This window comes from Schistocerca serialis, chromosome 5, assembly GCF_023864345.2.
Source record: "Schistocerca serialis cubense isolate TAMUIC-IGC-003099 chromosome 5, iqSchSeri2.2, whole genome shotgun sequence".
NCBI lineage: Eukaryota > Metazoa > Arthropoda > Insecta > Orthoptera > Acrididae > Schistocerca > Schistocerca serialis.
Window position 1 is genome coordinate 28241749 of NC_064642.1, and position 12856 is coordinate 28254604.

Consider the following 12856-nt stretch of genomic DNA (forward strand, 5'->3'; position numbering starts at 1 on the left):
AACTGATGCTAGGAAGGAGCAAAATACTAGAGCACTAGTGTGTGTGTGTATGTGTGGGGCAGGGGGGGGGGGGGGGGGGGGGGGTGAAATACTGGCTGGATAAGTTAATCAGAAGTTTTATATTTTTTACATAGCTTTCCCAGTTATTTATATTTCCCACTTGCAGCTTTCTATTACTGCACAGTGTAGTTAGAGCTGTTAAACTCTGGTGGCTGAAAAATGATTTTAGGCTTCTGTGTCCCTGTCCTTCTGGCATTTAGGCTCAGTTTGCTGAAAAATCATTACATAGAGTTTGGCAAAAATCAAACAATGCAAAGTCCAGGGTGGAATGTAACAATATTGTGAAAAGGAAAGTTGCTACTCACTGTATAGCAAAGATGCTGAGTCGCAGATAGGCACAACAAAAAGACTGTCAGAAATATAGCTTTCGGCCAGTAAGGCCTTCATCAAAATTAGATGACAAACACACACATACACAGTCATGCAGACACAACTCGCACACAAATGATTGCAGTGTGGCCTCAGTTGCCTGAGACTGTTTTGAAAATCACTGACGTTCAGAGATGTTTTTCTCTGTATTACAATTCAACACAGAACAAATATTGGAAATTTGGAGTCACAACATAACATTTTTTAAACTTTTAGAGTCTAGCAAGGGATCTGACATAAGGCTACAGCATCATCTACAGCAGAATGAAATGGAGCCACTGAGAATTATAATTCTGCAAGAGCAGAAGCAAATTTGCCAAATAAATTCAGGGTAAAAGCAGTCTCCACAGAAGTCTACCTAATTAATGGAGCTCCAACTAAGGCACTAAAAAACAAGACTCCAAATGAAGCTAGGACAGAGAAGAAGCTGGATCTTCTGAGGATCTCAATATATTTGGAACCAAGGCCTATGTTCACATCATTCCAAGACTCAACCAACAAAAATGGAACAATAATCATTGTGTATATATTGGTAGGATGCCATGACGAATCAAAAGCATACAGTCTTTTTGAACCAAACTGCCAGGTAATCATAAAAGCGAGGAATGTTATTTTTGGTGAAGGACTTCCAATCAATTTAAAGAAGAAACTGACTCATAGGAACCAAGTTAATTGTTCATCCCATTCATGGAAAGGAAACAGAATGATGTAACAGGCCTGAACTAGAAGAAAGAACCTGAACCTGAGATTAGCTGCAATGAAGAATCAAGTCCAGAAAGTGAAATAATGATAATGAGCAATGACAGCGAAGAGAGCTAATACAAGAGCTGTGTAGAATTGCAAAGCCAAAGAAGCTGTATGCCTTCATTACTGATCAATCTAGACAATCAACTTACTCCAGTCGTTTGTCATTGTGTAATGCAAACAAGTCAATGACACAATAAGAAAATTACAATACTAGTTGGTAGTGATATCCATAGTTTGATGTAAGTAACTTGATATACACACATATTTATAAAAAACAATAGTTGCTTCATGTTTAAATATTTACTTTAATTAATTTTGAAGCATTTTATTTACATTTCTGTAAATCCATTTTTATTAATTGCTTCAAAGATGTTCAGCAATTATTATTGGCAAAGTTGTAATCTTTGATTTTTGTATTATATATTTGTTCTTCTCCATTAGTCCGCAGCTTGTGGTCTTCTACATCTACATCTACATGATTACTCTGCAATTCACATTTATTTATTTATTGTTGGCGAATTTTCCCTAAAAGGAAATCGTTAAGCTTATGACTTTGAAGGCTTGTTCTTCTTGTCCTTCCAGTACTCCTTCATTCTCTTGGAGAGGGCCTCTTTTCTCTCCTCAGACCATTCTTGTTTGGTCCGCTGTTTTAGCGCTTCTGACTTTACTTCCCAATTGTCTATGTGTTTTCAGAAGGTGCTTCTGTCTGTGGTGTTTGTGGGGCCAATTGCTTGTAGGTCTTTTCGGACTCCTTCCATCCAGGGTGTCGAGGCTTTAAGTGTCTTGATGTGTTCTAGAATTTTCTTGGTGAGTCTTGTTTCAGGGAGTCTATCTAAATGTCCGTAGAATTTAAGGCGCCTTTTTCTCATATCGTTCTCGATGTTCGAATATGCTTCTACTGTTGAGTTCTTTTGTAGTCTGTAGCCATCTGGTGTGGGTCTTCCTCCTAAAATTTTCCTCATGATTTTGCGTTCTTCTTTTTTGATTTCTTCAATTTTGATTTTCCTGTTGAGTGCTAGTGTTTCGCTGGCACACAGTACGGCGGGTTTGATCACTGTGTTATAGTGTCTGATCTTGGTGTTTCTGGAAATGCATTGTTTGTTGTAGACGTTTCGTACCATGCCTAGTGATTTCCGTGTCTTCTGTTGTCTGTCTTCGTAAGCCAGTTTCTCTGTTCTGGTCGGTTCGATGATTTTGCCTAGGTATCTGAAGTGTGTGACCCCTTTAATTTTGCCGTACTTGGTTGTGATGTCGTCGCCTTCTCTTGTTAGGACTTGGGTTTTTTCAAAAGAGATTTGTAGGCCGACTTTTTCGGCGCATTCTTTCAGGATTTCGATCTGTGTTTTTGCTGATGTTGGGTCATAGGTCAGTATCGCTAGGTCGTCTGTGAATGCTAGGTAAGGAATTTCCAGTCCTTTCCTTCCTAATGTGACTGGTCTCCAGGTGTTTTGTCTCCTGACTTCAGCTTTCCATTCGCTCATTACTTTGTCCAGGACGATGTTGAACAATAGCGGGGATAGTCTTAGGCCAGTGTGGATTTCAAAGGGGTCCGAGATTTCGCCCATGAATTTGACTTTGGATTTTGTATTGGTTAGTGTCTGTTCGATTAGTCTTCGGGTCTTTTGGTCTAGGCCTTTTTCTCTGAGGATTTGGATGAGGGACTTTCTGTCGATCGAGTCGTAAGCCTTTTTGAAGTCGACGAAAGTGCAGATGATTTTTTTGGGGCTTGTCATGTGGGATTTTATGATTGATTTCAGGTTGAAGATTTGTTCGGGGCAGGCTCTGTTGGGTCTGAAACCCGCTTGGTATTCCGAGATGGCGGGTTCCAATTGTCCTTGCGTTCTGGTGAGAAGGCAGGTTGATAGAATTTTGTAGATGACCGGTAGCAGGGAAATTCCTCTATAATTGTTTGTGTCTGTCCTGTCACCTTTCTTGTGTAGCGGGTGAATGAGTGCGGTCTTCCAGTCGTTAGGTATGATTTCGGTTGTCCAGGTGTTCTGTATGATTTGTGTGATTTCGTTTAGCGAGTTTGGTCCTAGGTTCTTCAGCAGTTCTGCCGTTATTCCGTCTTCACCGGCTGCCTTGTTGTTTTTCAGTTTCTTTATGCAGTGGAGGATTTCTTCTTTTGTTGGTGATGGTGAGTCTTCCGGTGCGTTGGCCGGTTCTCGGGGTTCGAAGGTTGAGTTAGGTTCCGGGCAATTTAGTAATTTTGAAAAGTACTTCGCGAGCTCTTCACAGTTTTCTTTGTTGGTAAGTGCCAGTTTTCCGTCTTCTTTTCTGAAGCAGAGGTTCTGTGGTGAGTATCGCTGATCGTTTATGTATTTGCGTTTCTCTTGTCTTATTGTTTTCGATGTTTGTCTTCGAATTTCATAGAAGTTGTCCTGTGTTTCTTGTGTTTTGTTGCTGTAGTTTGTGAAAGCTGTTCTTCGATTTTGTAGGGCGATTTTGCAGGTAGTGTTCCACCAAGGGTGCCTGGGTTTTCTAGTCAGCGAGATCAGTTCTTTGGCTGTGTTCACAATTTTTTGTTTAAAGCTGGTCCAATCTTTCGTCTCTTGTTTTTCCCAGTGTTCTGTGATGTTCGATTCTCTGATCTTTCTTGTATCAAATTTCGGTGAGGTCAATTTCTTTTTGTGTTGTCTTCTTGGTGTGAGTTTGATTTTGATTCTTGTTAGGTAGTGGTCCGAATCTATGTTGGCGCCTTTTCTCACTTGGACGTCGTGGATTTCTTTCTGGTATTCATAGGAGATTGCCACGTGATCTATCTGGAATTCGCCTAGTCAGTGGACTGGTGATCGCCACGTCTTTTGTTTCTTGGGCTTTTTCATCAGGGAGGTTGACATGATTTTGAGGTTGTTTTGCTGGCAGAGTTCGATCAGTCTGGTGCCGCTTTTGTTGGTGAATTTGTGTGCAGGGAAATTTCCTACTGTTTTTCTGTAGCGTTTTTCTCTGCCGATTTGTGCGTTGAAATCGCCTAGTAGAATTTTCGCGTTGTCTTGGGGTATTTTTGCCAGGGTGGTTTCGAGTTTGTCCCAGAATTTGTCTGTTTCTTCTGGTTTGTCCTTGTTGTCTGCGTTCGTGGGGGCATGTACGTTGATGAGGGTGTAGTTCTTGTTGGCGTGTTTGATTCGCATGGTCATGAGCCTGTTGTTGATCGCGTTGACTTCTTTTACTGAGTCTAGGATGTTTTTGTTTACTGCGAAGGCCATGCCGAGGAGTGCTCCTCCTTTGCCGATTTTCCTGTTGGTTCCACTCTTGAAGAATCTGTAGTTTCCGTAGTCTATTGTGTCTGAATCCGTGTATCTTGTTTCTTGTAGTGCTAGGATCGAGATCTTTTGACTGGTGAGTTCCGTTGTTAGATTGTGTAATTTTCCCGTTTGTATTAGTGTCTGTATGTTGAAGGTGCCAAAGTATGTGTGTGTTTTCTTGGGTAGTTTGTCAGAGCGCTCCGACTCGCCCTTTAGTACATCTCCAGGTCCCCCAGAATCCGAGCGCCTGGTTGCCGTCTTACGACGGGTGGATCGTCCACCTGGGGTAATGTTGTTTTTAGGTGTACTTGCCATTATGCTTGTAATTCGTCTGGCTTGCGCCAGTTTGGTAGAACCAGGGATTTTCAGTTCCTGGAGCTCGTATCAGCAGCACCATTGGTGACAGACGCTGGCCAGAGTACCAGTGGTTACCACACAGACGTGTCTGGGCTTTTGTGTTAGTATTCTTCGTTTCGCCGGTTTTTACTCCGGGTACTTATCCTCGAGGATGTGATAGTTTTGGTCCGCCCCGAGTATTTGATTTCCTCGGTGCCACCCATATCTGGGAGGCTTTCCCCTATCCGCCACCTGGGGAGGCGCCCGATGGAGGATCTATCAACCTCACACGGGAATTCACATTTATTGTATTGTATTGTATATAAGTGCTTGGCAGAGGGTTCATCGAACCACAATCATACTATCTCCCTACCATTCCACTCCCGAACAGCGCGCGGGAAAAACGAACACCTAAACCTTTCTGTTCGAGCTCTGATTTCTCTTATTTTATTTTGTTGATCATTCCTACCTGTGTAGGATGGGCTCAAGAAAATATTTTTGCATTCGGAAGAGAAAGTTGGTGACTGAAATTTCGTAAATAGATTTCGCCGCGCCGAAAAACGTCTTTGCTTTAATGACTTCCATCCCAACTCGCGTATCATATCTGCCACACTCTCTCCCATATTATGTGATAATACAAAACAAGCTGCCCTTTTTTGCACCCTTTCGATGTCCTCCATCAATCCCACCTGGTAAGGATGCCACACCGCGCAGCAATATTCTAACAGAGGACGAACGAGTGTAGTGTAAGCTGTCTCTTTAGTGGACTTGTTGCATCTTCTAAGTGTCCTGCCAATGAAACGCAACCTTTGGCTCGCCTTCCCCACAATATTATATATGTGGTCTTTCCAACAGAAGTTGTTTGTAATTTTTACACCCAGGTACTTAGTTGTATTGACAGCCTTGAGAATTATACTGTTTATTGAGTAATCGAATTCCAACGGATTTCTTTTGGAACTCATGTGGATCACCTCACACTTTTCGTTATTTAGCGTCAACTGCCACCTGCCACACCATACAGCAATCTTTTCTAAATCGCTTTGCAACTGATACTGGTCTTCGGATGACCTTACTAGACGGTAAATTACAGCATCATCTGCGAACAACCTAAGAGAACTGCTCAGATTGTCACCCAGATAATTTATATAGATCAGGAACAGCAGAGGTCCCAGGACGCTTCCCTGGGGAACACCTGATATCACTTCAGTTTTACTCGATGATTTGCCGTCTATTACTACGATTTGCGACCTTCCTGGCAGGAAATCACGAATCCAGTCGCACAACTCAGACAATTCCCCATAGGCCCGCAGCTTGATTAGAAGTCGCTTGTGAGGAATGGTGTCAAAGGCTTTCCGGAAATCTAGAAATGCGGAATCAACTTGAGATCCCCTGTCGATAGCGGCCGTTACTTCGTGCGAGTAAAGAGCTAGCTGCGTTGCACAAGAATGATGTTTTCTGAAACCATGCTGATTACGTATCAATTGATCATTCCCTTCGAGGTGATTCATAATGTTTGAATACAGTATATGCTCCAAAACCCTACTGCAAACCAACGTCAATGATAGAGGTCTGTAGTTCGATGGATTACTCCTACTACCCTTCTTAAACACTGGTGCGACCTGCGCAATTTTCTAATCTGTAGGTGCAGATCTATCGGTGAGCGAGCAGTTGTATATGATTGCTAAGTAGGGAGCTATTGTATCAGCGTAATCTGAAAGGATCCTAATCGGTATACAATCTGGACCTGAAGACTTGCCCATATCAAGCGATTTGAGTTGCTTCGCAACCCCTAAGGTATCTACTTTTAAGAAACTCATGCTAGCAGCTGTTCGTGTTTCAAATTCTGGAATATAACATTCGTCTTCCCTGGTGAAGGAATTTCGGAAAACTGCGTTCAATAACTCCACTTTAGTGGCACAGTCGTCGGTAACAGTACCATCGGCACTGCGCAGCGAAGGTATTGACTACATCTTGCCGCTTGTGTACTTTACATACAACCAGAATTTCTTCGGATTTTCTACCAAATTTCGAGACAATGTTTCGTTGTGGAACCTGTTAAAGGCATCTCGCATTGAAGTCCATGCCAAATTTCGCGTGTCTGTAAATTTTAGCCAATCTTTGGGATTTCGCGTTCTTCTGAACTTCGCATGCTTTTTCCGTTGCCTCTGCAACAGCGTTCAGACCTGTTTTGTGTACCATGGGGGATCAGTTCCATCTTTTACCAATTTATGAGGTGTGAATCTCTCAGTTGCTGTTGCTACTATATCTTTGAATTTGAGCCACATCTCGTCTACATTTGCACAGTCAGTTCGGAAGGAATGGAGATTGTCTCTTAGGAAGGCTTCTAGTGGCACTTTATCCGCTTTTTTAAATAAAATTATTTTGCGTTTGTTTCTGGTGGATTTGGAAGAAACGGTATTGAGCCTAGCTACAACGACCTTGTGATCACTAATCCCTGTATCAGTCATGATGCTCTCTATTAGCTCTGGATTGTTTGTGGCTAAGAGGTCAAGTGTGTTTTCACAACCATTTACAATTTGCGTGGGTTCGTGGACTAACTGCTCGAAATAATTTTCGGAGAAAGCATTTAGGACAATCTCGGAAGATGTTTTCTGCCTACCACCAGTTTTGAACAAGTACTTTTGCCAACATATCAAGGGAAGGCTGAAGTCCCCACCAACTATAACCGTATGAGCGGGGTATTTATTTGTTACGAGACTCAAATTTTCTCTGAACTGTTCAGCAACTATATCATCGGAGTCTGGGGGTCGGTAGAAGGAGCCAATTATTAACTTAGTTCGGCTATTAAGTATAACCTCCACCCATACCAATTCGTACGGAGTATCTACTTTGACTTCACTACAAGATAAACCACTACTGACCGACACAAACGCTCCACCACCAATTCTGCCTAATCTATCTTTCCTGAACACCGTCTGAGACTTCGTAAAAATTTCTGCAGAACTTATTTCTGGCTTTAGCCAGCTTTGTGTACCTATAACAATTTCAGCTTCTGTGCTTTCTATTAGCGCTTGAAGCTCAGGGACTTTCCCAGCACAACTACAACAATTTACAACTACAATTCCGAGTGTTCCTTGATCCAAGCACGTCCTGTATTTGCCATGCACGCTTTGAGATTGCAGCCCACCCCGTACTTTCCCGAGGCCTTCTAACCTAAAAAACTGCCCAGTCCACACCACACAGCCTCCGCTACCCGTGTAGCCGCCAGCTCAGTGTAGTGAACTCCTGACCTATTCAGTGGAACCCGAAACCCAACCACCCTATGCCGCAAGTCAAGGAATCTGCAGCCAACACGGTCGCAAAACCGTCTGAGCCTCTGATTCAGACCCTCCACTCGGCTCTGCACCAAAGGTCCGCAGTCGGTTCTGTCAACGATGCTGCAGATGGTGAGCTCTGCCTTCATCTCGTAAGCAAGACTGGCAGCCTTCACCAAATCAGATAGCCGCTGGAATCCAGAGAGAATTTCCTCAGATCCAAAGCGACACACGTCATTAGTGCCGACATGTGCCACCACCTGCAGCTGGCTGCACCCTGTGCTCTTCATGGCATCCGGAAGGACCCTTTCCACATCAGGAATGACTCCACCTGGAATGCACACGGAGTGCACACTGGATTTCTTCCCCTCCTTAGCCGCCATATCCCTAAGGGGACCCATTACGTGCCTAACATTGGAGCTCCCAACTACCAATAAGCCCACCCTCTGTGATTGCCTGGACCTTGAAGGCTGAGAATCATCCTCTGAAACAGGGCAAGCAGCTGCATCTGGCTCAGCCAGAGACAGTACCTGAAACCTGTTTGCCAGACACACCGGGGAGGCTTTCTGATCAGCCTCCGGGGACGTCTTTCGCTGCCTGCCATGCCTTGGAACGACCTCCCAATCAACCACAGGCGAGGGCTCAGCCTCACTGCGGACAGCAACCAGGGCAACCACAGCGGCAGACTGATCTGGGGACAGACGGGACGAGATTGACATCCCCGTGATACCCAAGTCCGGCTCCCCACAGTGGTGCCCATTGGCAACAGCCGCAAGCTGCGCGACCGAAGTCAGTGCCGCCTGCAGCTGTGAGCAAAGGGATGCCAACTCAGCCCTCATCCAACACAGCAACCACAGTCCCTGTCCGTTCTAAACGATGTTGAACAACAGTTAGTGAAACACGAGTCCGCGCCTAGATAACGCAAGGGAAACACGCAAAGAATGTATGAACTAACCTGTACAAATGCCTAATGACTGCGCTACAATCTGCCTGAATTTACGATTTCAGTAACTAAAACTTGAACTTACACCTCCTATATGAAACTATGTAACAAATAAGTGAGCCAGGAATATACAACTTGCTGCTGGCAGCTGCTTATCCAACGGCAGCAGGGAGCATGTCTTGCGGTAGCGTTCACGCTTCCCGCGCCCGGGGTCCCAGGTTCAATTCCCGGCGGGGTCAGGGATTATCTCTGCCTCGTGATGACTGGGTGTTCTTCATCATCATTGACTCGCAAGTCGCCAAAGTGGCGTCAACTAAAAAAAGGACTTGCAATACGGCGGCCTAACTTCCCCACATGGGGCCTCCCGGCCAACAATGCCATAGGATCATTTCATTTTTCTTCTCCATTGTGTACAGTTTTTGTGGGAGACTAGTTGTAAATGGACAGTTTTGGTGGTAATGTGATGTGAAATGGATAGTTTTGGAGAAAGAGCTATTGTAAATGGAGATGATGTGTAATACTGCTGAAGGCATAAGTATCTTTCATTGATAGTTCAGTGTTTGCAATGTTAGATAGTTAGATAGTTTCATGTTCCATGAATACATCGTAATGATGTGGAATGAGTCATTTTACATACTGTACTCATCAGACCATGATTTTTTATATGGCTACATGCTGATCTTTAATCTACAGGTGTGAGTTAGTAATTTGTACCCACCTCTGTCACACATTACAGTAATAGAAATTCTTCTACAGAATAGGAGAAGTTGTCAAGGAGAAACTTTTTTAGTGTGTTTTCAAATTTTACTTTGCTATATGTCAGACATTTTAGGTCCTGGGGTAAGTTATTAAAAATTTTGGTTGCGGCATTGTGCACCTCTTTTTGTGCTAAAGACAATCTTAATGTGGAGTAATGAATGTCATTTTTCTGTCTGGTATTGTAATATGTACATTATTGTTCCCTTTGACCTGCAGTGTATTATTTACAGTACACTTTATGAGGGAATAAATTACCATGAAGCAGTACCTTCAAGCCAGTAAATGTGAAATAGGTCTTTGAAACTAAGAAAGGTTTTAAAGGCAGCGTTGTATGATATAAAGCACAAATAGTAATAAAAGATTGTGTTCAAAAGCAAGGTCTAGACTGCGAGGAAACATATGCACCAATGATAGGGTGTAACTCATTAAACAATGGAAAGTCTAGGTTAGAATATCAACAATATTACTGAAGGATTGATTGCTGCTCACCATAAAGATGACACATTTAGTTGTAGACAGGTATGATGAAAAAGCTGTTACATTTAAGTTTTTGGCCAAAGCCTTCTTCAGAAGAGAAAAGAAAGCACAGACATTTACACAAGCAAGCACACCTCACAAACACATAACCATTATTTCTGGCTGCTCCGGCCAAAATGAATTCTGGCCACTGTAGATAGTGGTCATTTGTAAGTGAGGTGTGCTCGCTTGTGTGAATGTATGTGCATTTTTCTTTTCTGGAGGAGGCTTGGCTGAAAGATTATATGTAACAGCCTTTTTGTCATGCCTGTCTGCAACACAACATGTCATCTTTACAGTGAGTAGCAATCTGTTCTTTTCATAATATGGATGTATAACTCACTAAGGCATTTATCAGCTCTAGCTGCTAATTATGATTTTGGTATTGACCCATAGATATTGTCATGGCTTTCTTACAAGGGGAATTACATGAAGAAATTTATGTTGAAGGTCAGAAGTAGACCCAGTATTGAAGACATTCAAAGATACTCATTTTAAAAGACTAAAAGATGTAGTATATGGATTGAATCAAGGTAGCCCTTGCTGGAACTTGAAATTAGACAGTTCACTGTTAAATCCAAACTTCAAATGTTAACAGCTGACCTCTGTCAGATAGATGTAAACTGTCCTAAGAAAATCTATTAATAAATTTCAAGAACCAGCTTCAAATGATTAATCTAGGAATACACTACAACCACCTACGTATCACTCACATAGGGATCATGAAGATAAGATTAGAATAACTACTACATGCACAGAGGCATTCAATCAATCATTCTTCCCATGCTCCATACGTGAATGGAACAGAAATGAACCCTAATAAATGGTACAATGGAACGTACCCTCTGCCATGCACCTCATGGTCATTTGCAGAGTATAGATGTAGAACAGAAAATAGTATTCACACTGATGTTTCCTGTCCCTTATTTTATGTCTTTTTCCATCCAGGAATTTCCATTATTACTTTACAACCTATATATAGGGTTACCTCTTGAAAACAAGGGAGTTTTTTGTAAAGTGCTGTGGACATAATATCTTACTAATATTCTTGGTCTTTACTAATAAGTGTAAAATAGTGACCTCACATGGCTATAAACTGACAAAAATTTAAAATGTATCTTCTTTCAGTTTTTACCTGTTTTCGCCGCTGGCATATGGTATGTCTGGACCATCAGCATCGGACCCTAATAGCACAATGTATGGTCTGAAATGGCTTGAATCTTGGGAATTTTAGTGAAGAGAAAAGCAGCCTGTGAAAAGAAAATGCCAGGGAACATAAGAAGAAGACTGAAACTAATTCTGCTGGCTGCAGTCTATTAAATTATTTTGGAGACTTCCCAGAATTCTTGCAATAAAACATGATTCAAGCAAATTTACTATGACTGCTTGTGAGACTGAACCTTTCATGTTTGCAGAGTATTTATATTTAATTATGTACCCTTACTCTGTATGTTTACTTATTTTGTTCCGTCCTTCAGATTGATACAATAATTTAAATGATGTAGTCATTGCTTAGCGGACACGGAGACAATGTAAAAATGCGGTGAAGCTACTTACATTTGTTAAATGCGATATTATATCATCTAATACTCCCCTATGTTTATTTACTCTTGTTTTTGTCTTATTGTTCTGCTTGGTCACTTAAACAGATGTGCTTTCATTTGTATTATTAATATGTATGTTGTTAAATATATTTTTATACTATCTTTTTCACTTGACTGTGTTACTTACTGATTATAAACCTTGTTTACAGAAGTAAATAATGGAAAGTTCAGGTTGGAATATTAACAGTTATATTGGTAGATTGCTACTCGCCATAAAGACGACACACTGAGTTGCAGACAGCACAATGAAAAGACTGTTACACACTAAGCTTTTGACCAAAGCCTCCTTCAGAAAAAGAAAAAAACACCCACACATTCACACAACCAAGTACACTTCACACACTCACACATGACCACTGTCTGTGATTGCTCTGACCAGAATGAAGTGGCCAGAATAGCAGTCAAGTGTGTGTGTGCTTACTAGTGAGAATGTGGATACAAATACAAACAGCCACCAGAGATAGTGTCACAAAATATGTTCTCTGTTTGGTTTCCCGACACCAAACAGGAGAGCAATACAGAAACTGGGTATGGGATGGTAGCAAGGATCGAACCCACGCTAAAGGCTCACACACACACACGCACGCACACGCGCGCGCGCGCACACACACACACACACACACACACACACACACACACACACACACACACTGTAGATTCTTGATTAACTGCAGTAATTGGGAACATGAAAATCTCAGATTATCAAATTCCGAAGATAATTCGCACTTAAAGTACACAGTAACGTATCAGGGTTTTCAAAAACAAAAATTAATCACACACTCTTAATTAAAATCAATCAACTAATGTTTATAATAAATTTACTTTAATCATCATAGTATGCGCTTTATTATCCACATTTAACTTTTCTCCTTGGACAGCAATCTCCCAGATGCCATGAGACTGTTTAAATCTTGTTAAGTAGCCAGAAGATGCATTAAAATCTCCTCCAATTCCCAAGGTTTTAAGGAAAAACTGAGCCTGTTTGGTGCATGTTGGGCCAGA

The 12856-nt window shown here is 41.9% G+C and overlaps 1 protein-coding gene across 4 annotated transcripts in view; it reads left to right on the forward strand.

Annotated features, from left to right (window-relative positions):
* The window catches only part of LOC126480699 (protein O-mannosyl-transferase 2), a 195894-nt gene extending 183974 nt beyond the window's left edge, over positions 1–11920 (forward strand). For all 4 annotated transcript variants that reach the window (XM_050103940.1, XM_050103941.1, XM_050103942.1 and 1 more), the window contains one exon: positions 11379–11920. In XM_050103940.1, the coding sequence (XP_049959897.1) occupies positions 11379–11484 (106 nt within the window). In that variant the 3' untranslated portion in view covers positions 11485–11920. The remainder of the gene's footprint in view (positions 1–11378) is intronic.
* Positions 11921–12856: the final 936 nt, after the last annotated feature.